The following is a 27,949-nucleotide window of genomic DNA, read 5'->3' as shown; positions in this document are numbered from 1 at the left end:
CAGCTTGCCACACTCGCAAAAAAATACATTTCTTAACGGTCCGTCTCTTGTCTTCCCGTTTTAAGAGCCACCAAAAAGGTGAAGCCATGACACTCGAAGGATTCCACCGCCGGTACCTCCACTTTGTATTCCCGGAATTTTCCGACGGCGGCGACTCCATCCGCCACCGTGTGGGGGTCACGGTAGGGTGGGGGGTCATCGCAAGGCCGTCCTTCCAGGTTGCTGCCTTAAACATTCCGGAGTTTTCCGACGGCGGCATCTCCATCCGCCACCGTGTGGGGGTCACGGTAGGGTGGGGGGGGGGTCATCGCAAGGGCGTCTTTCCACGTTGCTGCCTTAAACATTCCGGAGTTTTCCAACGGCGGCGTCTCCATCCGCCACCGTGTGGGGGTCACAGGGGTCATCGACGGGATCCTCGCAAGGGCGTCCTTCCACCTGCCTGCCTTCAACATTACACCCACCGCCCCCCACGCCCCACCGTGAACTCTGCGGTTAACGACCCCGGACGTTTGTAAACAACCTCAGAGAATTTAGTTACTAAAAAGATAAAGAATAGCACCCACATCGAGCGCTCGTTTAATAAAAGGTGTTGTTGTGTACAGTTTCTTGCCTATGTAATTTAATTTATTGGAATGTTTAGGACGTTTTAAAATATCCCCCCGGACATTTCACAAACGGCTGTGACAGCGGCGCCGTTTTTAATATTTAAAAAAGTTGCCCGGGAGTTTTGACCAACTCTGGGCAGTGCTCACCGATTGCCTGCCGCCTCGCAGTTCTCCAATAGCAGTGCTCTTCACTACTAAATGCAGTGCCTGATTACTACATTACAAATACAGCAACTGGGGACATCACACACATACACATATTCACGTGCAGCAATCAAGAAATGGCATAGTACTTTAACACACCATCCACATTTTTCATGTCATCATTTACCACCCCTTTTTTCAACTCCACTGCTGGATGGAAACCTTACCGTGCCGCGTCGGTCATGGAAGTTCTCTGGCCCGTACTCTGCTCTGGCCACTGGCCCGGTTCGGACGTCACTCGCCCCTGATGTTAGCCGTGACTGGGAATCGAACTCACGACGGTGGGTTCATGGCTCGGTGCGGTAATCACTGCGTCGATACGCCACCTCCAACTTTATTTTATATACTATATCATTCATCTGGTTTAAACGATAACTTATTTAAAAAGCGAGTAGTGGCTTTAACAGCGAGGGTGAAAGTTCTATACATACTTAATCCTGGGCAAGTGTTCAGATGCAATTGTTTTAAGTTGGGGCGCTACCCCTTGGACTGACATCGATGAAATAATAAGTGAGCAGCCGCACTGTCATTGGTGGAGCAGAAAAATGTCTCTCCATATCCCTGTCCGTGTACCGTGTCCCCATGTCTCCATGTCCGGCGCTATCCGTGTCTCCTTAGTGTCTGGCTGGTCTTCCTGTGTCGCGCGGAGCATTCTCTCTCTCTCTCTCGTGTCCCCCCTCTCGTCCTCTCTGCCGCCCCGATCCACGTGTGGACATTGCTTCACCCACTTCATGTGAGCCTGAGCCTCCACTAAAAAGGGATTTGTTACCGCCATCCTCTTGAGGGAATGTTGTGAAAAAAAAATGTTTCTTCTAAAAATTCCCAGGAATTTCAAACCTGGCAACATTGACGAAATGCTTCGGGTCGGCAAATGAGGGGATTGACTCTCAACATCGAATGACAAGTCAATGCACCGTGGAAATGTTACAAATGTGACTCATAAAGCGGCGAGGCCTGTGCAAAGTGTAAATTACCAAAAAAAACCTGCAGTATTTATAAGCTTTTCATAAACCTGTGTAAATAACAAATGTGTGTATATTCTTGTTGCTGTTGTTACCGTGCATCAGGAAATCAAAGTGAGCGTCTTGGAGTGGGGAAAAACCCGCGCGTTAGTAAGCATTCACGAGATTACTTGATTTTATCTTAAAGTTTATTTTCACTTTTTTTTTTCAATGAGCTCTTAATAAAAAAATAGATCATTCACTTTTTTTCTGAATATGATATAAAAAAAATGCAACGTTGTACAAAACTTGTGCACGCAATTGAAACGTGCTCTGGGTTTCTAAATTTCATCCATAATCGGAATATTTATTGATACTGGAGGAATCTGATGGGCATCTTTTACACAGACGTCCAAATTCACCTTTGTGAGCAGCTTCAACAGCATAAACCCAGTGGGCCTGGCCACAAGCACCTTGTATATACCGGCATATCCAAGAAAGACAAAGGTTGCCTGCATCGTCTCTTGGGGCAAATGCTGTTAGCGAGCACCTGTTAAAGCCGGCACGGCGCAAGAGATGGTTGGTGTGGACAGGACACCACGCCCGGCTGCCTCTGTCTTCCCAGTGGTGATGTTTACACATCGCACCAGGTACTCATTTAAGGCTGGGTCCAGTAAAGGGGATGACCAGGACCAGTTCAGACACCACTTGCTGCCAATGTCAATCGTGGCTGGGAAGCAAAACTCAGGTCCGCCCGGTTTGTCGCGCAGTGCATTAACCACTACTCCACCGCTCCCCACCAGCAGCTTGTCAAAATATAGTCGTACAGACTATTGGCACAAGTGATGTTAGCGAGCACCTATTAAGGCTGTCACGGTGCTGTGGGTGGGCGGACGGGTGATGTGGCTGGCAACACTCTGCCTTTGAGCACTGATAGTTTACGCATCGTATCAGATACGAATATGAGGGCGAGTCAACCGAAGGGAGATCCAGGGATAGCCTGCTACTGATGTTAGCTGTGGCCAGGAATCGAGACTCGGGCCGCCGTGTTCGTAGCGCATTGCGCTAACCACAGCGCGACCACTCCACCCTCCAGCTTGAACACAAATACAAAGACCCCCCGTATAGCCTTACGAGACAATTGGGGCAAGTGCTATGAGCGAGCACCTATGAAGGCCGGCACGGCACACAAGGGGGTGGTGTGGCCAACACCACGCCCGACCGCCTTTGTCTCCCCAGTGGCGATGTTTACACACCGCAGCAGGTACTAATTTGAGGCTGAGTCGAGCTAGGGGAGACCCAGGACCATTTCAGATAATCGTCACTGGTGTTGGTTGTGAGTGGGAATGAAACCTGGGTTGCCTTGTTCGTAGTGCAGCGTGGCGCTAACCACTACACTACCGCTCCCCACAGCTTGAACACACGCGCACACACATACCGTACTATCACACAGAAATGTGTCTTGTGAAACAATTCTAAGAAATTTGCGACTGCCGCAAAGTGTGTTGGTGTTCTGCGCCATGCCTTCCATTTCTAAAACAATCTTGTACATTGTAGAGATTTTAAAAACATTGTTAGAAATTTACAAGTTTTTTTTGTAAGCGACAAATGTCCTCACCACCACAATCGTGTTTCGTGCAGAACGAAAACATAAAACGAAAACACTTCTAAAAAATTATACAAAATAAACAAACGAACCGAAGTTTTGAAATGCTCAAATACGAACGGTGCTTTAACAAAGCGTACGCGGCATGAGTTACTCTCAAGTCTTGAGGTTTATGAGCTTGGTTGCTATGCGTCTGCTGTCAAACAGATCGTAGCATTTTCCCAGAATGTTTTACAACCTCTGAACAGCCCAGTGGTACGGCCAGCACTTGCGGCTGTAAAAACACTTCAAAATCGTGAATCAAACCCAGGCGTTTTATCATGAAAGCCGGACACGGTATGGTACGGCATCTGAAATCGGCCGCTACCTAACCGGCGTCAGAATTTTAATGTGAACTGTGTTTTCGGGTTCATCCATTTTCAATAAAAGTGTATATTTTCCCTCTTTTCGCCCATTTTTGCATCTTGGCATGTTTCTCTCCGATGCGCTTGAGGGTTGCGCCGCGTGTTGTGTTCGCGAACGATGTCCGACGTTTCACCCCACATGCCGGCAGCTTCTTCGGGAACTGATTAGAGCAGTTACACTTTTCCTCGAGCCGCAGATTGACGATTTGAATGATATTTTTACGATTTACGAAGTCTGCACCAGACGTCGAGGTTAGGCCGCCATTAACGTCCAGCTTGTAGCAGGATAGGATCGAGTCTCGGCAATGGGTCTACTTCAATAGATGGTCGACTTCAATAGATGGTTAACTTCAGCAAGAGGTTGAGAGAGCGGTCCATGTTGCCCTCGGGTGGACAGTACCAGACGAGAACGGAGAAAAGGGTTTGCCCGCATTTGGACAGTCGCACTGAAGGTCGAAGGATGTTGGCCGGGACGGAAGAGAGCAAGGCTTAATTGCAATGCCAGCGCTATGGACTCCGACGAGGCCTCCTCTATGAGGCTCTGATGATCGCCGTACACGTATGAAATTTAAGCCACATTTGGGGCGACAATGGACGACACGGCATCACGGTAGTCGGGCCTGGTTCAATACTCGCAGGATCAGCAGCTCAAAAGCGAGAAGTCAATGATGGGGTTGCGAAGGAGGGCAGCTTTCTTGGTGATAGAGCGCGAGTTCAGCTGCCCGATGTTCAATGCAGGGGGGCTCCAAAATGGAACGGAGCCGAAGAAACTGGGCGCATGCTGGAAGGCAGGCCTCAGCAGGCCAGCGAAGGGCGATGGCAGGCACCAGGCTAAGGAGGCTTCCAGAGCAGGGGCAGCTCCATCCTGGGGCGGACACAAACAGCAGAGGCCACGGGGGCCCAGCCGGGGTCGTGCACACTGGGCACAGGTGCGAGTTGCCGCGACCGCAGGCCAGGCAGAGGCGGCGCCGGCAACCGGAGGCCACGGAGCGCCACCGGGAGCAGGCAGGGGTAGCCCCAGGCTCGCCACGGGAGCCCAGGTGCAGCGTCCGCAGCCCCAAAGTGCACGAGGCGACCCCTGGCTGTGGAGGCCCAGGTGGGGCCCACGCCGTTGGTATAGAACCGCGAGGCTGACGGCGGAGGCTTGGAGATGGCCAGCGCAGATGACGGAGCCCAAGAGGACCACAGTGGCGGAAGCCAAGCCACAGGAATCGGTGACCGCCAAAGGGGAGACCAGGCCCGCACGCTGGTGACGTGAGGAAAGCCGTTGAGAGAGGCGGCTAACCGGAGCGGCTCCGTCTTGATCTCTTGGTGGGTGCCACGGTGGCGAGATGTTAACTACCTCGCCTGGTATACAGGAGGTCGTGGATTCTATCCCGACCCTGACACCTGCTGTATATTTGGAGTTTGCGGTGTCTCTCTCTCTCATCATCATCACGGTGGCTAGGAGATGTTAACTACCTCGCCTGGTATACAGGAGGTCGTGGATTCTATCCCGACCCTGACGCCTGCTGTATATTTGGAGTATGCACGTTCTTCCCTTGGTCGTGTGGATTTCTCTCCAGGTCCTCTGTTTTTTCCCTCCACATTTAGAATCGTGCGTTCGGAGAATTTGACTGCTATAAATGTCCACACGATAAGTCACTTTGTTGAGCTGCCATTTGTGGCCAGGTCGCTTCTGAAAAAGATAGCTCAGTGGGCCCTTATCTGGTAAAATAAAAAAATAGAAGTGTTAAATAGTTTAGTCTAACTGAGCAGAGGTTTTCTGGGTGTTGGTCAGGCATATAAATATTCCCCTGCCTCGTGATCAGATTAATTGACCTAAGTCATGGATTGTGATTCGATTTTAACAATCGGTTATCTTTCGTGGCTGCAGGGTGCGCGTTAACTGGTGACATAAAACGAACTTAAAATCGAAAATGACCAATTGCTACTTGCACGAATCGATGCACGTACCGCGAGCGTAAGAATCGATGCGAATCGAAGACTCACTACGTGCGTAAAGTCGTGCACATTTATGGGGCGAAGAGTTGAGCCACCCTAAGGGACCTTCGCTTGGTCCCAGTCCATCCCAAACTGGGCGCAGCAATACAGGAACGAGAGCACCCCAAGGGTTGTCCATGGCCAGCCTGCGAAAACAAAAATCTATATCAAATGCACGTGCCGTGCAAGTACACAAAAGGCATAGTCATTAAAGCATGTCAGAATCACGTAACCTAGACAAACAAATTCAGCGACAGAGACCAACGGAGAGAAACACAAAGACAAAGAGATATGGACAAAAGCGAACCCAGGAACAGACACAAACACAGAGAGAGACAAAGAAACACAGGAAAATTGAAATCGAGCAACAGACACAGACAGGGAGAGAGGCCAGATACATGGATAGAGATAAACAAAAAACACACGGACAGATCGAGAAACGCAGAGAGAAAGAGAGATGAATACAGAGAAACAGACATGGAAATATGAATACTGATGAAGAGACAAACACAGAGGCATGGAGAGAGGCACACGGACATGGAGTGGGTCAAAACGAGACGTGTAAATCTTTCCACAACCCCAGTCACAGCGGTTGACTTTTGACACATCTGCAATATTGTGGGGGGGGGGGCTGGGGGGGCGGTAGGTGGGGTAAGGAGTGGGGGAGGGAGACATCGCAGCCCATTTCAGTACCTTGGAGGAAAACCCTGTCCCAGTAAACGGCTCCGACGGCCGTGCCGCCGAGGAACACGAGGTTCGACAGGATGACCATCGCCGTGGAGGCGCCGGCAATGACGCCGAGGAGCCGACGCTGGCCCAGCGGGGAGAGGCGGCCACCCTTGTGACGCACGCACGCACACACGCACACGCACACACGCACGCACGCGGACGCAAACACGCGCAAGCTATGGCCCATCGTCACCATCAGCCACGTTCTATCCATGTTCGAATGAAGGCCTCTTTCCCCCCCATAAAGCCATCGCCATCTCTCGCGCGAGCCGATTTACCGTGTCCCAGGAATAACCGGGTCTTTTTTGGCGGAGGTCCCTAAAGATGGGGATAGAAAAAGATTTAAAAAAAAAACTGCCATTCCCTTAGCTCAAAAACTGGGATTTATAAGTGGAAGCTGGGAGCCCAGTAAACGTGAAGCGTTGGGCCGTTGCGTGTTTACTGGAACCACGGGTGGTATTTTTGCCAGGATGGTGGGGGGGGGATGGCGTATTTATCGGGCTAAATGTGAAATGTCACTGCCAACCTACACAACCGCAAGCCGCCGAGAGAGCGAGCCTACCAGGGAGAGTCGCTCTGCGGGAGTGGAGGAAAGGGCACGACCCAGGCCCGTCTCCACGGTGACACCGAGCCAGTTGAGCGTGGCCCAGAACAGCAGGTAGGCCTGGGCGCCGTGCCAGAAGAAGACGTAGAGGAAGACGGCGCCGCACGAGATAGCCTGTCGGAGCGCACCACCCTGCGAGCCTCCCAGCGGCACGTACACGTACCTGGGCGCACGCAACTTTGTGAGCGAAAAGCGGTTGATGGACAGAAACGTGGGCTATGGCAGAGGTCGCAACCGGGTGCCCGATACCCGTACCCTACCCGATACCCGGCTACCCGTACCCGGCCAGGTACGGGTACGGGTAGCGTACGGCTACCCATACCCGGCTGGGTACGGGTACCCGTTTGCGACCCTGGTGCGGCCGGGTATGGGTACGGGTAGGCCGTGAGTCACCGGTGAGTAACCGTTTGTCACTCATTTCGGGTAGGGTACGGGTAGCGTACGGGTACCCATACCCGACCGGGTAGGGGTACCCGTTTGCGACCCTGGTGCGGCCGGGTACGGGTAAGGAATCAAAACCCGTTTGCGACATCTGGGCTACGGGCGCGAGATGCGAGAGGCTTGTGGAATACTGGTGGAGAGGTACGGTGGACGCGAGGTGGGGAAGAGCGGTGGGGGGGGAACGCGATCATTCATAATTGAACGCGTTCGGTGTTCGTGCAAATCTTACGGCTCAAGGCTATCGCGGAGGGAAGGTGCTGCTGTGTTGCGCACGGGTCTGCAGTGGCTTCACAGAAAGGGGGGGGGGGGCGATGATTGCTCTGTGAAAATCCAAATTGAGCAATTCGTGGGTCATTTTTGGAACGTGGAGAAAATTTGGGCCATGACGCCGGCACGCGACGGCCTCCTCGTTTCAAATGAGGCCAGGGGATCTTTAATGTAAACCCTGACGCAGATGGGCGGGTGTTGTGTGGATATTGCACCGGCAGTGATAGTCAGGGCAGCAACTGCGAACCTCTGAAACAATCAGCAAAAGCGCTCCCATTGGGCCATGTCACCGCCCCATATGTGAGAAAGATACGGAGATGGGACGCAGATAAACTCCAGAGGCACAGACAATAACAGACAACATAGAGATAAAGACGCAGAGACGCAGAAGCGCTGACAATAACACCAAAAATGCATAGATATATATAAAGAGACGGACGTTAACATAGAGACAGACACCAAACAAAGCAATGTAGTCGTTGACACTATTGCTGCAAAGATACGAAGAGAGAAAAACTCAGACACGAGATAGAGAGAGAGACAGCGATTCAGACGAAGCTGCACAACATTTTTTTTAAAAGACACCAACATGGCAAAGAGTGAGACATACGGACACAAGTAATATTGGCACGCCTCTCTCTCTCTCTGCACACACACGAATATAAGGAGACGCTATTGTCAGACGCAGACATACACTAGAGACACTAGCACAAGACATACACAGACACAAAAACAGCCACGGCTAACATGAATCATCACTTCGCATACATCAACACAAACTGTGGATTTTAGATCACTTACAGAAGCCCGAAGAGTGAAAGCAACGCTTTAAACAAACAGCATTCCTTAAACGAGCACATTTAAAACGCAAACAATGAATCAGTCGAGAGCATGGGAACAGCAATTAGTCAAAGAACAAAAGTTTCCATTACTAATTAATTACTTCAATTGAGAAATCATTTAGTTCAAGACAAATAAAGACAAAGGAATTAGGGAAACAAAACCATTCATATAGAAAGTTAACAAATTACCACGAAAAGCAAAGCCAGATTTAAATGACCAAACAAAGCATTCAATGAAGAAAACAAAAAAGTGACGATGGTGATGACAATACTATCGGTGCAAGCGATGCATAAATCAACGTCTTATTAGACATAAGCGGAAACGTAAACAGAATGTTTGTGATTAATGGTCAGACCGATGGTCACGCTTTAATCCATCTGTCCGTGGGCGGGCGAGGATTAATGTGGATGACCGTCTGGGGTGACAACTTCAAATTGCTCCGAGGGGAAGGGTCCCGACGTCCTTGCTCCCCTTACCTGAGCAGCCACCTGTGAAGACCGACATCAAAGTTCCTGGGGGGGGATTTAACAACGGAAGAAAAGGACATCGAGGTTCAAACAAAGATCCCCCGTGTAGCCTTAACAGACTGTAGGGGCAAGTGCTGTTAGCGAGCACCTATGAAGGCCGGCACGGCACACGAGGGAGTGGGTGGCCAGCACCACGCCCGACCGCCTTTGTCTCCCCAGTGGCAATGTTTACACACAGCACCAGGTACTCATTTGAGGCTGAGTCGACCCAGGGGTGGCCCAGGACCAGTTCAAATAATCGTCACCGGTGTTGGCCGTGAGCGGGAATCGAACCCGGGTCGCGGGGTTAGTAGCGCAGTGCGCTAACCGCTACACTACCGCCCCCCACACACACACTCACACACACTCACAGACACACATACACACTCACACACATTCACACACACACACGCACAGACACACTCACACACACTCACACACACTCACACACACTCACAGACACACATACACACTCACACACATTCACACACACACACGCACAGACACACACATACACACTCACACACATTCACACACACACACGCACAGACACACTCACACACACTCACACACACTCACACACACGCACAGACACACTCACACACACTCACACACACTCACACACATTCACACACACACACGCACAGACGCACAGACACACTCACACACACTCACACACACTCACACACACACTCACACACACACACTCACAGACACTCACACACACTCACACACACTCACACACACGCGTTTGCTCGCAACTTGCTCGTCACCACGCAGCGAAGAGTAAACTTTATTGAGCGTGTAAACTTCTGCGAGTGTAGTGCGGTGTGTTTTGATGAATGTGCGCATTTTATTTAATTACTATTATAATTTTGTCTTTCTCCTCACCCCCCCCCCCCCCCGCAATTTATTCCGAAGCTGATATCGGTGCATGCCAAGTGAAAACGAAACGCCGAATAGACGATTGTTTAAAAAAAATTGCCTTCCCACCCCAGGTTTATCCCCGTTGCGCTATCGGTGGCATGGGACGAGAAGAGGAATCCATTTGGAAATCTCACAGAGCAGCGCATCGTGTCCCAAATCCCCCGTGCGTGTCGGAGAAGAGTCAAGTGAATTTATTTTTGGTTAACGTGTGGCACATTTCTGGCACAAATATGCCAATCCAAAGCACCATCACAACATTAAACGTAAAAATGAACTGTTCTATAAGGTTTAACAAAAATATATTAAAACCAAGTTGTGGCTGTGAGTTCGGTGAAGAGATTTGTCACAGGACGTCTACATAAAATGTCTTCACGTGGCCTTTTTAAATTCTATTGAACAAAACAAGCAAAATATGATAATTGGTTTTTTACCCTTTTATCTGGAAACAAAACTGACACCTTTTTTACACCATGTGAGACTAGGCTCTAAGGAAAGCTGTCTCGGGTGTGGACCAATCAACTTCAAGGACAGTGCATACATTATCAGAGTTGTGTTTTTTGTTTGCATTCCGACTGCAGGTATTGTGGTCAATGCAAACATGACTCCTTGTAAAAAAGGTGTCAGTTTTGTTGCCAATAATCATATTATTATGAAATATTGTTTGTTGCACGACAGTCAAACTGGTATTTTACATTATCAGAGGCAGTGGTGGCATTTAGCCAACGAAAGTTCAAAATTAAATTTAATATCGTGGTTTATTTTGTGCGGTCATTTGTGACCGGGCTGAGACCATTAACTCACGATGCTTGTGAACCCTCATTCATCATGGGTGGCAGCCCGGTTTCGAATCCAGGACCTCAGCAGTGCCGACTCAGCGCTCTAACCCCGCAACCACCAGCTCATGCTTCCACGTCTGTGCCCTCTGCCTTCGACCAAACCCGCGTCAAAGTACATAACCCTCACGGTGTGGGGGGAGGCCCTCGCCCAGCAGTGGAATAACAAATAGGCTTCTGTTGTGGCAGTTGCAGTGCAGGTGTGGGCATGGTTAGGGGAAGGGGCTTGATGGTGGTGTGGTTATGGTTCGGGCTGAGGGCTTGGTGTTGATGACGGTGGCTCGGGTCCCACCTCCACATGTCGGAGAAGCCGTGTGTGATGCTCACGCAGCGCGGTAGGGGAGGAGGCTGGACGCCGTCCAGGTGCATGGCGAGGCTGGGCACCCCGAACAGCACCAGGTACTTCACGTAGAAGAAGCTGACGTGGGCGATGGCCAGGCAGGCTGCACGCACGCAACAAACCACACGGGCTGCCGGGCTGAGCGACGCGCACGTCTACAGGAGGGTCTCGCTCCAGTGGGACGTTGGGTCAACCCTAACTTGCGGGCATTCGGCTTTCATGTCGGAGGACAACGGAGAACGGGGAAGAAGACCCACCATGCATGAAGCGGTAACAGTGCAAGCCGTGAACCACCGCTGGTGCTGCCATCTCCTGGCCACCTCACGCGAAGCTCATCCTTGCCTCAAAATACAACCGAGGCGTCGTACACTGGCGATAATTGAATCGACTCTTTTGAACGAGCCTCACGCGACGATCTTATCGGCCGCCGTTCGCTCGCGCCGAGTGGGCGCGGCGATTACCGTGCGCCCTGGGGCACGAGCCTCCACCCCCACGGCGACGAGGCCCGGCGGTAGCGCCTTCGCCATTTGTCGCGGTGGATCACGGTTCAAATCCAGCGGCCGCCCTGGTTAATACCGCGTGTCCGTTGACCGTCCAAAAACACAACCGCGCGGTCTGCTTCGCAGTGGACATGAGAGATCCCGTGAGGGTAGGCCGTCGTAATGAAATTGACCAACAGCCTCCCACCTCCCGCCGCGCGGCGCCGTCCGTACCGAGCGTGGCGCTGGGCAGGGACTCGAGCAGCTCCTCGTGCTGGTGCAGCACCGAGAAGTAGCCGAGGTGCAGCATGAGCTCCGCCAGCGCCCACCAGGCTGCCACGCGCACGGCCAGCCACGGCAGCCGGGGCAGCCAGGGCAGCAGGGGCAGCAGTGGCAGTCGGGGCATCTGAGGGCCTCCGCTTCGTACGTCGCCCGGCTGAGACACTGGCCGCTCACACTGAGACAAGAATGACAGAGATGCAGCGATAGCAATGCAGCATGTTGGGACAAATGCTGTTCGAGAGCAGCTATTGAGGCCAGCGTGGAGCATGATGGGAGCTGGTGTGACCGGGACGTTACCAGGTCAACCTTGTCTTCCGAGTACTGATGTTGGAACATTGCAACAGGTGCTCATTTAAAGCTGAGCGGACCCTGTGGAGGGCCAGGATAGATTCGGAAATCACTGGCTGCTGATGTTATCCATGGCAGGGAATCAAACTCAGGTGGCCAGGTGCTTAGCACAGTGCTTGAATCACTCGACTGCAGCCCCGCCGAAACCTTCACGAGCCTCCTCCACAGTGGCCAATATTGATACCACTGGTACCAGTCTTCGGCAAGTCCACTCAGCTCCACATCCTTCTGTACCATATAAGCCCAAGCCATGCCTTTTTAAGCCCAAAGCATGCCTCTCTATTGCTAAACTAAATTTACTAAGGCATGCTGGGCATGCCGGCTATATGACCCAGGCAACTCACCAGCCGTATATGTGTGTGTGTGCTTGGCACACTCAAAGAGACACAACAACAACATCCACCATTCGCCACTCAGTGACGATGACATCCCCACAGCACTTGTGCCAGGCTAGGTGCACGTTGCGGCCACGTGGAGTGTCAACGTCTCGCCGCTGGCCACGTGAAGTGAGATGAATGACAAAGAGACGCGTGCGCGCACGCACACACACACACAGCTCACCCGAGCTACAAAGTCGCAGTAGCTCATGATCGGGCCGTTGTGGAGCGGTGGATAGTAGAAAGTGTAGACCAGTGGCCAAAAGAGCGAGGAGCCAGTGGCTGGGTGAGCGGTCTGCGTAAAGGGCGAGGGGTCCGTCTGCTCCGCAGGCGCTGGTGGACGGGGCTGGTGCGGCACGGACGGGCACGGGGGATCCGCCTGGCGGCACAGCTCAAGGCTGAAGCTGGTGCAGCGCAGGTTGGTCATGGCGAGCGTGAAGAGCAGGAGGAAGTACTCGTTCTCGGACTCGTACCAGCCCTGATTGGGGTGCGGGGGGGGGGCGGGAGGGAGACGTTGGTGCAGGCTCCATCGTCGGTCGTATTTTAAGCGTGTCTCCGTTTGTGATGGACGCATCTACTCGACATGTGTGAAAACCCACTGGGCATCTGTGAAATAGAGCTTCACAGATCATCGGATTTCTCCAGGATAAATACAGATTCCGAAGAAAGATTCTGAATCTCATATGGTGTGCCACATTTCCAAAAGCAGACATGGAAGAATACTGGATGTGGTGTGCAACATCACAAATGGGGACGTGGCATGCTGGAACCACAATGGATGTGCTGTGCTCTTTGGTTCTTTCGGTAAAGTCACGTAGAAAGAAAATAAATTAAATAGAGTACGACGTTTCGATTGCAACACAAGCAGTCATCAGGTAGAACTAAAGAGAGACAAAACACAGACACGGAGACACACAGACAGACACACAAGCAGAGAGAGACAACACAACATAGACACACAGACAGACAAACAAGCAGAGAGAGACAACACAGAGACACACAGAGAGAGACAACACAACATAGACACACAGACAGACACACAAGCAGAGAGAAACAACACAGAGACACACAGAAAGAGACACAACATAGACACACAGACAGACACACAATCAGAGAGAGACAACACAGAGACACACAGAGAGAGACACACAACATAAACACACAGAGACCCAATGCCTCTTTGTCGTGGCTTTAAATAGAGAGAGAGGGGGTGTGGGGCAGAGAGAGAGAGAGGTGGGTCTGCTGGAGCAGAGAAATTAGCATGTCAATGATGTGCTGTGCTCGACACAGAAATAATTTCCGGGTCACGGACTCAGACAGAACCCAGATGAAATTAAGCTCCAATTGTCCTAGCTGTTCCCATCGGGGCACCAGCAAGCACATCGTTATTCTAGTCTCCAATAACAAGTACCACATCGTCATCTTTCAATGTTTGCATCAGAAACTATATCATCACCATTTCCACCATTAACCACGCCATACGTGATAGATAAATGGATTACTTACATTAAAAACAGCTTTGCTCAGTGGAGCGTCTGCAGCCGAGGGCATGGCTCGCCAAGGGGGTTCTTTCCTTCAGGAGGAAGGATGTCATGGCATACTTGTCAACCCATAGCTGTCAACCCATACAATTCACCCGTATTCTTGTACAGGGAAAGTGAGTTTTCAGGGTTCGTACGTCGTACAGCCATTTCAACACGGGCAAAAAAAAACATGATTTTAGCAACATAATTTTTATACTCTTTGGTTCTTTCGGTAAAGTCACGTAAGTAGAAATAAAATAAAATAATTCACGACGCTTCGATCGCAACACAAGCGGTCGTCATCAGGAGGCAAAGGAGTCAGCCTCTGAAGGCAAAATAATTTTGTCTATTTGTTTGTAGAATGAACGTTGAGATTTATAAGGGCACGTGGTGACCAATAAGGTCTGAATTGGTCTGTAATAAGGTAGAGCACTGATCAGGGGTTGACAGGAATGTGACATGGCGGCCGCCATTTTCAGAAAGCCCTGAGTGATCGACCACAAAAAAAGAGAGGGGTCGATCACAACTTGCAGCCAATCAATCAACCTCATCGACGACTCGTCCCAGCTCTGGCGATCATTCTAAGACAATACCTCCCCCCCTACTCCTCCACCTCCTCCGTCTCACCTGCGTGTGGCTCCAGTGAGCGATCAGAACTTGTAGCCAATCAATCAACCTCATCGACGACTCGTCCCACCTCCCCCCCTACTCCTCCACCTCCACCTCCTCCTCCTCCGCCCCACCTGCGTGTGGCTCCAGTGAGCGGCCTGCAGGCCGGCGAGGAGGCCCAGGCTCGTGAGCCAGCAGAGCGCCGGCCGGCGAAGTTGTGCCGCCGCGTACGAGGCGAGCACGTGCGCCAGCACCACGGCCGCTCCCCCAGTGCCCAGCAGCGCGGCGCAGCACGCCAGCCCGTACGCCAGCCAGCCCCACGGGCGCAGCTGTGCGGCAGGCGCATGGCAGAGACATGAGCAGCTTTAGGGGCCATCCATTCAGTGCGTGCGCGTGGAGGGGGGAGGAGGGGGAGGTTAACACAAATGCGTACGCTTGCGTATGGGGGGTCTACTGACAATGTACGTATGTCAGAGGTCGCAACCGGGTACCCGATACCCGTACCCTACCCGATACCCGGCTACCCGTACCCGGCCGGGTACGGGTACGGGTAGGCCGTGAGTCACTGGTGAGTAACTGTTTGTCACTCATTTCCCAACGTCTTGTCTCTTCTCACAATTCAAGTTCCTAGAATCAACCCACCCGCGCCTGCAACATGGCTTCATCCCAGAAGTCGCAATCAGGTACCCGATACCCGTACCCTACCCGTACCCGGCCGGGTACGGGTACAGGTAAGGAATCAAAACCCGTTTGCGACCTCTGATGTATGCATAGGAAACGGGAGTGGGGGGGGGTGAAGCCTCGATAATAATTTGTCTACATTGGCCTTCAAATGAACCACAGTTCAGTGTCTTCAGCTGTCAGACAACAAGTACTGCCGGGAGAGGTAGGACTGTGGGAGAGGTGTCACTCGTGTGTCACCGTGCCCCTGACTGCAGCTATCACGCAGCTCGGCAAAAACAAGTGGCCAAGGTACGCAACTTAATTCATTAATGCAGCCGGCGGTGGACTGTTTGCTTAATATCGGCCGTTCTATAGGATTCGGGGGGGGGGGGGGGTTGCGTCAGGCGTATGTACGCAGGTGGGGGGGGGGGTGTAAAAGTACACGTACGTACAGCAACCTCAGCAGCAGCAGCAACTGCAGCAGCAGCAACTACAGAAGCAGCAACTGCAGAAGCAGCAACTACAGCAGCAGCTGCAGCAGCTACAGCAGCAGCAGCAGCTGCAGCAGCAGCAACTGCAGCAGCAGCAGCAGCACAACGAGGCAGAGCTGTTGAGGGAACCTGCGGGGCTGAGTGTGAGAAGAGCTGAGAGAGCAGCACGTGGCCCAGCAGCATCCAGAGCAGCCTCGACGAGGCCCAGTGAGACCAGAAGGTCCACTCAAAGTCCGTGGGGTCCTGGGCCAACAACGGCGACATGGCAAGGGTGGTCAGCAGGGTTAGCATAGTACAGTGAGGTTTTTTCGAGATGAATGGTATTATTGTTGTTGTAGTTCACCCCGGGCCTAAAAGGCAGGACGTACGTGCATGCAAGTACATAGCCATGGGTTGCACTCGCACACGCACGCACGCACGCACTTGCCTTCTTGAATCCCCACACGAAAAATCCCTTCTCCAGCTCAAACTCGGCGTGCAATTCCTCCTCGTGCTCTGAAACGGAATGACAAGTCTCGTTGAGAATTTTGGTTGTATTCGTTGTTTAAAAATGACGCGCAAATAATTGACATCCCTGTGTCAAAACACTGTCGACCGAAGGCCACCCCCAGCCCGTGTCGGTTATGGCAGGTAACACACGTCACTGATGTCAGCCGTGGCTGGGAATCAAACTCAGGTCGCCGAGCTCATAGGACAGTCCGCGAACCACTGCATCATCATCTTCTTGGTTCTTTCGGTAAAGTCACGTAGAAGGGAAATAATAAAATAATAAAAATACAACATTATAAATTAATTCTCACGACGTTTCGGCCAAAACGCAAGCAGCCGTCCTCAGGTGAAGAACAGGTCTGTCGGGAAGACAGCGTTGTGGCCGAACCGTCGTGAGAATTATTTAATTATGTTTTATTTTTATTATTTTATTATTTCCCTTCTACGCGACTTTACCGAAATAACCAAGAAGATGAATCCCTGCAGTCACTGCATCACCACTCAACCATTGGGACTTGAATACTGTTAACGACGATGCCAAAGCTGCTGAAAATTATGCCGGTGGATGTATAATGACTGCTGTAATGACGACAATCACAACGACGGATCGTGAAGATGATCAACGACGAAGACGCCGACGCCACCGACGTCAATCACCACGAGACACCAGGTGGACGATGTAGAAGGCGTACGCGTGCCCAGCGATGGCGATCAGCAGGCACAGGGCGCGCTCCGGGGCCGGCAGCGGGGTCACCGAGTGGCGCAGGGACCCCTGCACCACGACAGGGGACGCCGAGGGTCCCCGGGCGAAGGGATCCGATCCCCGGCGGGGCGTCCTGCGACGGCTCCGGGGGGCCCGCTCACTCCCACTGCTGCCCCCGGTGCTGCCCCCAGTGCTGCCCCCGAGACCACCGCAGCCGCCGTGACCTTGTGACCCCGTGCTTGGCATCTCGCTGCTCACGCTGCTCACCACACCGCACAGTGGGTGATTTAATATTTGCACGGTCGGTGACTGGGATATTTCCATGCCAAGCGCAACACGTCCAGTATGTCTACTCACGTGCCTCCGATTAGCACGGTTGGCTACATATGGTGCGAAAGAAGTTCAACTTACATACAAACATACAACATACGTGCCGCTTTCTCTAGTCGACCAGCGTGTTCCAGTGAGAAAATCAGCCCTGGGTGTCGGGAACGGAATGTGAGGGCGTCTGAATCTGTGTCCTTCACCGGTACAGGCTCAATATCCGTGGCGGTGTTTGCTCGGCCAAGAATATTTGACAAAAATGTGCGACGGACATTCCCCGAGTGGAAGCTTCCCTGCGAAAATGTAAGTTGGAGGGAAAAAATGAGCAGAGGGAAGGAGGGCCCGGTGGCTCAAGAGGTCACAGTGCTGAGCTGGCAAGTTGGTTCTGCACTTAATTGGCAAATATTCCAGCTCTGAGAAATAACAACATGAACTTGATTTCCATAGCGGCATTCAAATTGTGGCCCCTTCAATGGTCGTTGCTGTTATTATTTATTTTGCCAAACTTGTGGCACGTATATTTTTTTACTTTCCGCGTACTTATCTCAAGTCCAACTCTGCAAAGATGTTACGCTAACGTGACATGCTTGAAAAAAAAATAATACGAAACGAGAAATACAAACAAGAGTGTGATAACGAGAGAAAGAGAGAATCCACGACACGTACGACCTTGTGACGCTGGCGAACAAAAAAAAACAGCGAATTTTCCAGATTATAAGACGCTGCGGAAAGTAACACGCACCCCAGGTAACTCGTTTGAGGCTGAGTCGACCTAGACCTGAGCACGCACACACACACACTGGTTGATAAGACGCCTCTCCCCACTCGACCTATGAAAAAAACAAGAACAGGTTTTACCCTTTCTGGAAATAATAAAACAGGAGGTGTCAAGATGTTCAAACACCAAATAGAAACCACTTTAAAGTAATCAAGTCTGCATTAACCACACCAGTACTTGGTGGTGAACATAGAGGCAAATAACATGCTCTGTTAACACGATGCAACACGATTTTTGTCCCTGGGTAGTAAGTGTTATTTTCTAAATGCTTATGCCTCAAAAGTACAAAAATGGCTATTATTCCCCACAAACGTTGCTTTTGTGACCAGGACTTTATGTGAAGGAATGACACAAAAGCACACCACGTTTTCTCATTGAAAATTGGTAAATTTCTAAATCAAAAGCAAAGTTCGTGGGGAACAATAGCCAGTTTCTGTACTTTTGAGGCATAAGCATTTAGAAAATAACACTTAGTACCCAGGAACACTGGAATATTTGGCATTGTCTTTGAGACTGTCCTACACACCGGACACAGCCTCGCTCTTCATGGCCGAGTCTCACTAGCAGCGTCAGGCCAGAGAACAACTCCGAAAGGCGAACAGTACAGGGGCAATGCCACGCGTATCCTGAGAATTCATTCCATAGCTCAGCTCCAAACATTTGATATCGGCAAACAACAACAACAGAGGTCCCACCATTGTGTCGCTAATTCTAGATTTGAAGCTTTCGTGACTGCAAGGATTCATATTCTTAGGTTTTTTCGGTAAAGTCACGTAGGTAAAAAATTAAAATAAATAAAAGTTAAATTAAAATAAAATAAAAATGTTACATATTTTTATTTTACTTTATTAATTATAATTTTTTTACCTACGTGACTTTACCGAAAAAACCTAAGAATTGTGTCGCTCTTCTAGGTTCTTTCGGTAAAGTCACGTAGAAGGGAAGTAATAAAATAATAAACATAAAACATAATAAAATAATTTTATTTATATATATAATTTTATTTCATTATTTTTATTTTTATTATTGTATTACTTCCCTTCTACGTGACTTTACCGAAACAACCTAGAAGATCAATCCCTGCAGTCACGAAAGCTTTAAATCGAAATGTAATTGTGTCGCTATTACGAGTTGCAGCCACAGGGTGTCGCCACTACTCCACGGGCGAACGTTGCTGCAACGTTGCCGCTACGTCAAACGAACACGGACCTCAACAAGTAGTAGCGCCGCGTGTACTGTACCTCTTCCTGTGCCTGGTGCACCTCGAGGCGGCTTTACAAACCACAAACTCCTCTTAGTTGTTACACACGGAGATTGATTTACTTTGGTATTCAGCCGTGCAACTGTTTCATTGTCAGTAGCGCACACTTTTAAACACCCCCACCCACCCACCCGTTTTGTGTTGTCAATCAAACTGTTCCCCACGCCGCGTCCGTCACGCAAGGGGTCGTTTGACCATACTTCACCACGCTGGTCCGCTGCCAGTTGTCCCTCGGAAGGGATCGCCGCTTTCACGGACGGAGATCTCGAGGGGGCCTCTGCTGGCTGGGTCCGTGACCGCCCGTTGCGCTAACCACAGCGCCACCGCTCCCCCCACCACCACCACCACCGATCCACTCATCACTCCCTCCCCCCCCCTCCCATGCGAATCGCGCTGTTTTGTTCTCTACAATCGCGCTAAACTAAATTAACCCCGCAACAACACCGCCACGAGACAGACACACACACACGGGGGCGTTCGTTGACATTGCATGAAACTCGCCTTCGTGTCCACGCCACGGCCCCTTTGTCATTAACATCGTGGCCAGCGCACTCGTCGAGCCTGTTGTCTTCACCGCTCGAGATATCCTCCCATCTGTGGTGGCAGCTGGAGACGATGCTGCTGCTGCTGGTGGTGGTCGCGATGTCCGGCAAACCGCAGGACGCGCAGTGGCGTCATGGTGCGATGCGCGCGCCTCGGATCAAATCATCGCGCGGATCGGATCATCGCGTGGAGCGCACGCGGGAGGGGGAGGACGCGGACACGAGACGGGGAAGAGGATGGGGAGGTTGAGGGATTGGAGGGGGGACACGGGGACGTGACGGGAGAGAGAGAGGGGAGAGGGCTGGGGGATGGTGGCAGGGAATGAAATGGATGATAGGAGTAGGGGGGGGTAAGATGGAGAGGGGGGGATGAGAAGGAGGCTAGGGGATGTGATTGAGGGAGGGATGGAGGGGATAAGATGTAGGGGGGGAGGGGGGGATGAGAAGGAGGCAAGGAGGATGATATGTAGGGAGGACATGTACTGTATGTTGAACTTCTTTTGCACCGTACGCAGGATGTGCGGGGGAAGGACAACAAACTTTGAGATCGTTTGTTGGGATAGGATAGTTTAGTGAGATAGGGAGGGAATGGGATGGTCGGTGGTGATGAAAATCCCATGGTGATGACGACGTTACCATGTTCAGAGTAACGCAATGTTTAATGACAGCGAGAGACAGCAGACGGCTTAGTAGGTGGCCGGACGGCTGGCTCAGAGGTCAGGCCACTGAGAGGAACCTGGGTTCGAGTCCAGGCAGCTGCTACTAAGCCTGGTCTCCCAGTGTAGTCCTCCGTGGGACCCAGAGGTCGCAACCGGGTACCCGATACCCGTACCCTACCCGATACCCGGCTACCCGTACCCGGTCGGGTACGGGTACAGGTACCCGTTTGCGACCCTGGTGCGGCCGGGTACGGGTAGGCCGTGAGTCACTGGTGAGTCACCGTTTGTCACTCATTTCCCAACGTCTTGTCTCTTCTCACAATTCAAGTTCCTAGAATCAACCCACCCGCGCCTGCAACATGGCTTCATCCCAGAGGTCGCAATCGGCTACCCGATTGCGACCCTGGTGCGGCCGGGTACGGGTAAGGAATCAAGACCCGTTTGCGACCTCTGGTGGGACCACCTAAGTTTACACAACTTTAGTTTTACCGCGTTATTTGTATGGCTGAGAGTTTAATTTAATTGATAACCCACTAATTTCAAATTAAGCTAAAACTATGACTTTTTTTATTTGATCAGGTAATGCCCACTGAGCTATATAGCTTTTTTTTAGAAGCGACCTGCCAATCACAAATAACAGCTCTACGAAGTGGCTTATCATGTGGAAATGTATAGCATCCAAATACTACTCTTTGGCTCTTTCGGTAAAGTCACGTAGGTATAAAATAAAATTAAATCACCACGTTTCGGGCGCAACACAAGCGTCCGTCATCAGGTGGGACAACCACAGCAAGAAACAATTACTTCAGCAAGAAACAATGAATTCATAAAGAAACAATTACTTCAGCGAGAAACAATGAATTCATAAAGAAACAATTACTTCAGCAAGAAACAATGAATTCATAAAGAAACAATTACTTCAGCAAGAAACAATGAATTCATAAAGAAACAATTACTTCAGCAAGAAACAATGAATTCATAAAGAAACAATTACTTCAGCAAGAAACAATGAATTCATAAAGAAACAATTACTTCAGCAAGAAACAATGAATTCATAAAGAAACAATTACTTCAGCAAGAAACAATGAAACAATTGTTTTTTGCTGTGGTTGTCCCACCTGATAACGGACTCGCTCGTGTTGCGCCCGAAACGTCGTGATTGAATTTTATTTTATACCTACGTGACTTTACCGAAAGAACCAACGAGTATGGATCCCTGCAGTCACGAAAACTTCAAATCTACATCAAAATACTCTAAACGCACGTTTCTAAAATGTGGAGGGAAAAACCGGCAGACCCGGAGAAAAAATCCACGAGACCACGGAGAGCGAGACAACCTCCAAATATACAGCAGCAGCAGCAAGCGTCAGGGTCGAGATCGAACCCACGACCTCCTGTATACCAGGCGAGGTAGTTAACATCTCGCCCTCTTATTGGCCACATTAAGGAACTGGACACGACTGTTGCCATGCCCTCTCAGGCGGCACTGATACGTGACCTGGGCCCATGGACTACAGGAGAGTTGGTGGTCTCAGACAGAGACCAGTAACTGCATTGTGTCGAAGAGGGATCGTGGTACGACCACGACCACCAAAGGCAAAGATCACCCGTATAGCCTCAACATGCTCTTGGGGGCAAGTGCAGTTAACGTGACTTTACCGAAAGAACCAAGAAGATGAATCCCTGCAGTCACGAAAGCTTTGAATCGAAAAGCACCTATGAAGGTTGGCACGGCACACGAGGGGGCCAGCACCACTCCCCTCCTCTCCCTCCGCCCCCCCTTCCACCCACCCACACGCGTCAAGTTCTCAAGGATTAGCCCTTGAATATCCTTGAGACCCACGACTTTTCTTCATGTTTCGTGTCTCAAAGGCCATGCAGATGGATTCGTAACGTTTTGCGGAACCCGACCCTTGCACAAAGACCCGAACCATCATCGGTAAGCGGCAGCTGCCAGTGCACTGCAGAACATCGGGGCCGAGTGAGATATTTACAACACGGGGTAAGACGCCAACACACGCGCGAATTCATTGCACGGCCGTGAGACACTCGACGTTGTGAGAAATCGGAGTAGCGGTGAGGTTCTGATTTCGTGTCCACCGTCCGTTCCTCGGAAGCGGGGAAATTGTTGAGACGTTCGCGACGTCTTGACGACCGCACTTGGAGCCACACGGTGGCGACAAAGCACAGAGCGCCGCTTTGGTCAATTACAACACGCCGACTATCGACTCCCAGTGCTTCTAACAAAGACAAAGATCCCCCGTGTAGGCTACGGCACCTTGGGAGCAAAGCGCTCGTTAGCGAGCACATTTTTTTTTCTGAGGCTGGCACAGCGCTCGATGAGGGTGGCGTGGCCAAAGAGGCATCCGACCACGTTCGTCTCCCCGGTGTTGATGCTGAGTCGACCTAGGGGAGACCCGGGTCTGGTTGAGATATCGCTTGCCACCTACATTAGCTGTGTCCAGGAATCGTCAAACAGTGCGCTAACCACTGTGCCACCGTTTCGTGAACACGCAGACACACACACACGCACGCGCCAAAGCATTACCGTACCTTTATTTAACCAGGTACAATATTGAGATCCCGTTGAGATGCTACGTGGATCCCGTGCGTCGTATGTATTAATCGGCACTAATATTTATGACCAATATTCCAGCTGGAGGAGCGATGGCGCGGTGGTTGGCACACCGCACCGTCAACACCGCCAACTATGGTTTGATGGACTGTCACGGCTCAAAATCAGTGGCGAGTGATAGCAGAACTATTCGTGGGCCTCCCCTAGGTCGCCTCAACCTTAATGAGTAGCAGGTGCGATGTGTAAGCATCAGCACTGGGGGGAGAGACAAAGGCGGCCGGGCGTGCGTGGTAGTGCGTCGTGCTTCTGACCGCAACTTTACCTTTCTATACATGAAGTCGAAAACAAATCAGTTCGTGTGAAGGCACTCGATGGCTTGATGGTTGTAGCAGGAGATGTTGAGAGGTGGTCGACGGCGCGAGATAGACCTTCATCCAGCAGTGGACAGATCAAATCCCCCCATTATACGTAGGGGGATTATTATTTTTTAAATAATTGTTGAGTCCTCGTCTTTGTCGAGGTGAGTGGTGCCGAGAGGGCAGACCAACTCGTACACCCCCGCTGTGACATCCATCCATTCACAGCCGCCCTCCTTTGTCCCAGGGCCGGCACCGGCCTGCCCGCATTCCTGGCAGAGCAGCAAGAGGGGGCAGACTTTGAGGTCCCCCTCCCACCCCCCACCACCTTGTCTCAGAGCCGAGGTCTCTAACGCAAACCGAGGGCCCCTCGCTGGCAATGCGCATTCCTCTGCACGTGGGAAGAAGCTTCGTCTGCACCGCGCCTAGCGCCAGCCACTACGCCCCGGTGTGTGAGAAGCCAAAAAGAGATGCCCCCCCCCCCGTGTCTGACTCCTCTTACGATTTTGATTTCGTTGTATTTTAATCGGCGAAATTTAACTGCAAAAGAGGTGAAATTGTTTTTGCAGTGAAATATATTCCAGCCACTCTCAATCCACCAATGGATGGAGGCCTCGCAACGTCACGTCGATCGTGGCATTTTTCTTGGATGTGCAGTGCCCTACTTCGCTATAGTGCTTGGTGAAATGGGTGGGTGCTATCATTTCACACGCCACTAATGTTAGCCGTGGCTGGGAATCGAACTCGGGTGGCCGGGTGGCAATGCGCTATATCCACTCAGTGCCGGATTATCCTGCTAGCAACAGTGGCATATGTTACGGGCCCTGCACTTTCAGGGGCCCCGCGCTAAATGCTTTCAAGCTATCAATTCCGGTTCAGTGATTCTAAACCCTGCTCTATTACTATAGTACTATACTGCCTTCAACTTTTACGAACGACCGGGTGTTTAAGGTTAGCGATTTGTCGTATGATCTGGCTGTATAGCAATTGAAAAAAATTCAATTAAAAAATGCAAGTAAAAAAATTGTGTTTTAATATTTAAGTATTTTTTTCTTATTAGGGCCCCTTTGTAACATATGCTACAGGCCCCGCACTAGCTTAATCCGGCACTGTATCCACTGTGCCACTGCCCTATCCCTAAGCTGCATATACGCGAGTTAAATACTTTTGAAAGTAAAAAAAAGTGATTTCTAGCCCATATGAGCGTGGCGAGCAACTCACCATTCCTGAACCAGTGGTGGAAATTCCACATTCCTATGGTGAGAGGCGAGTCATCCACAGCACAAACACTGCACACTTCCCACCAAGTGGTAAATATTTTCTCGTCCCCGAAAAGAAAATTGGCTGAATCTGCGTCCCGCTCTCTAACCATTAGGAGAGGATCGATTTCCTTGGCGACTTACTGATTTTGTATCTCTCTTTCAATTGCATATAATTAGCATAAACATTTAATCCACTGCACCGCGCTCTTCCAATTAGTGATCACAATTAGCTGAATTCCAAATTGGCACTTTCCCACATGACCTGACTCAAACACTACAATAGAAGAAATAATTGGTGATAAAGTGCACGTGTGGTTCTGTCGGGGAATAGTGGGACTGCGGTTAGAGCACTGCATTGTCAACGCAGCAACCAGGGTTCGATTTCAACCTCAGGCGAATATGAATGGCCAGTGATGGTAACTGGACAGATCTTGCTCTTCCTTCCCGGCACTGACCAGCTTGCTAAAGTATGGCCAAACAATCCCCATAACCGCACCGTGTCGGTTGACACGAGGCTGTAATTATAGTAAAACAAAACTAATTAATTCCAAGAGAGAGGGATAAAAAAAAAACCACAATAACAATTAAAAGAGGCATAAAGTTACGTACTGTGGACACAAGCGGTGTCCGGCGTGGTTCTAGCCACGCTTCTAAACCTCGTGCGCCATGCCGGCCTTAATAGGTGCTCGCTAACAACACTTGCCACCAACAGTCTGCTAAAGGCTACACGGGGTGTGTGTGTGTGTGTGTTGGGGGGAAGCGGTAGTGCACTGCGCTACGAACCTGGGTACCCAAGTTCGATTCCCGATCACGACTAATAACAGTGATAATTACTGTACATGAACCGGTCTTGGGCCTCTCCTAGGTCGACTCAGCCTCAAATGAGTGCCTTGTGCAGTGTGTAAAACAGCAGCACTGGGGAGACAAAGGCGGATTGGCGTGGTTATTGCCACACTGCCCCCCGACGTGTGCCGTGTCGGCCTTAATAGGTGCTTGCTAATAGCACTTGCCCCAACAGTCTGTTAAAGGCTATACGGGACATCTTTGTCTTTTGTGAGTGGATGTAATGAGTGTGTGTGCTCTAAGCTCCACCGACCTCCTCTGGAATTTCACCGAAGAGAAGGAGGCCCCCTTTGGGACGAGGGGGTTGGGGTGGCCAGGGTCTGGCCTTGATTGACACGAACCCCACAGCGTGGAGAAGGTAACAACTGCTGCTGCTGCTGCTCGGTCTCGGTCTCGATGCAGGAATGTGGTGCTGGTGGTGGTCGTGGGACTATAAAACATTTGAGTACCGAACAATAAAGACCCTTCATTGACTTGTCCCTATCTACCCCTCTCGTTTCACTCTACTCCCCTCCACGCACTCTCCTACCCCTCCCCTCTCACTCTACTCCCCTCCACGCACTCTCCTACCCCTCCCCTCTCATCTCACTCTACTCCCCTCCACGCACTCTCCTGCCTCTCCCCTCTCATCTCACTCTACTCCCCTTCACGCACTCTCCTACCCCTCCCCTCTCATCTCACTCTACTCCCCTCCACGCACTCTCCTGCCTCTCCCCTCTCATCTCACTCTACTCCCCTCCACGCACTCTCCTACCCCTCCCCTCTCATCTCACTCTACTCCCCTCCACGCACTCTCCTGCCTCTCCCCTCTCATCTTACTCTACTCCCCTCCACGCACTCTTCTGCCTCTCCCCTCTCATCTCACCCTACTCCTCTCCACGCACTCTCCTGCCTCTCCCCTCTCATCTCACTCTACTCCCCTCCACGCACTCTCCTGCCTCTCCCCTCTCATCTCACTCTACTCCCCTCCACGCACTCTCCTGCCTCTCCCCTCTCATCTCACCCTACTCCCCTCCACACACTCTCCTGCCTCTCCCCTCTCATCTCACTCTACTCCCCTCCACGCACTCTCCTGCCTCTCCCCTCTCATCTCACTCTACTCCCCTCCACGCACTCTCCTGCCTCTGCCCTCTCATCTCACTCTACTCCCCTCCACGCGCTCTCCTTCCTCTCCCTTCTCGTCTCACTCTACTCCCCTTCACGCACTCTCCTACCCCTCCCCTCTCATCTCACTCTACTCCCCTCCACGCACTCTCCTGCCTCTCCCCTCTCATCTCACTCTACTCCCCTCCACGCACTCTCCTGCCTCTCCCCTCTCATCTCACTCTACTCCCCTCCACGCACTCTCCTGCCTCTCCCCTCTCATCTCACTCTACTCCCCTCCACGCACTCTCTTGCCTCTCCCCTCTCATCTCACTCTACTCCCCTCCACGCACTCTCCTTCCTCTCCCTTCTCGTCTCACTCTACTCCCCTCCACGCACTCTCCTGCCTCTCCCCTCCCATCTCACTCAACTCCTCTTCACGCACTCTCCTCCCTCTCCCTTCTCATCTCATTCTACTCCCCTCCACGCACTCTTCGATTCAGAAAACCAAGGATTTCTGTCTAAGCCTCCTGTCAACCTTCGATCTTGTTCATCTCTGCCCCCAGCCATCCGCGCTGTCGGCTGCCGACCACTGTTCTTATTCAGACTCAAAAATTTTTAAATTTTCAATTCTCCTCTTGCTGACTGTCTCTTTCTCCGAAAATGAATGTGTCCCCACTGCCTCTACTACACGGCCTCTTGAGATGCGGAATGCGTCTAAACTCTGCATAGACTCCCATTGCATTGCACTTGTAAATGCAGCCTCACTCGAGGGAATCGATGAATTGCCACGATTCGGTGTCACGTGGGCGATTCTAATTTTGAAATAGAGAACCCTCCACCACCCCCCCCCCATCAAGGGCAGCCACCTCGGAGAGGATTGTGAAGGGGGGCAGAGGATGAAGTTGTGCGTCGGGGGGTGGAGGTGAGATGGAGGATGGAGGGGGGGGGCGAGGTTGGAGGGTGAATAGAGGTGAGATGTAAGGAGTGGGGGGATGGAGGATAGAGGGGGTGGGAGGATGGAGGGGGGGGAGGGGGAGGATGGAGGTGGGCGATGGAGGGAGGGTGA

The 27,949-nt window shown here is 51.3% G+C and overlaps 2 protein-coding genes across 3 annotated transcripts in view; one reads left to right on the top strand and one right to left on the bottom strand.

The window, feature by feature from the left end:
- PPP4R4 (protein phosphatase 4 regulatory subunit 4) overlaps positions 1 to 3,810 on the top strand; it is a 61,992-nt gene extending 58,182 nt beyond the window's left edge. For both annotated transcript variants that reach the window (XM_078606251.1, XM_078606250.1), the window contains one exon: positions 66 to 3,810. In XM_078606251.1, the coding sequence (XP_078462377.1) occupies positions 66 to 90 (25 nt within the window). In that variant the 3' untranslated portion in view covers positions 91 to 3,810. The remainder of the gene's footprint in view (positions 1 to 65) is intronic.
- On the bottom strand, positions 1,942 to 19,920 carry HHAT (hedgehog acyltransferase). Its single transcript, XM_078606252.1, is given in 13 exon segments — positions 1,942 to 5,889; positions 6,437 to 6,581; positions 7,035 to 7,239; positions 9,104 to 9,139; positions 11,186 to 11,336; positions 11,947 to 12,169; positions 12,904 to 13,197; positions 14,986 to 15,180; positions 16,135 to 16,248; positions 16,433 to 16,500; positions 17,152 to 17,456; positions 19,761 to 19,812; positions 19,815 to 19,920. Coding segments are annotated over 13 exon segments (1,983 nt in total). The 3' UTR covers positions 1,942 to 5,800.
- Between the last annotated feature and the right edge of the window lie 8,029 nt (positions 19,921 to 27,949).

This window comes from Lampetra planeri, chromosome 25 (genome assembly GCF_965212315.1).
Source record: "Lampetra planeri chromosome 25, kcLamPlan1.2.h2, whole genome shotgun sequence".
NCBI lineage: Eukaryota > Metazoa > Chordata > Hyperoartia > Petromyzontiformes > Petromyzontidae > Lampetra > Lampetra planeri.
Note: the sequence above shows the minus strand (reverse complement) of the source record. Positions and strands in the feature narration are given on the sequence as shown.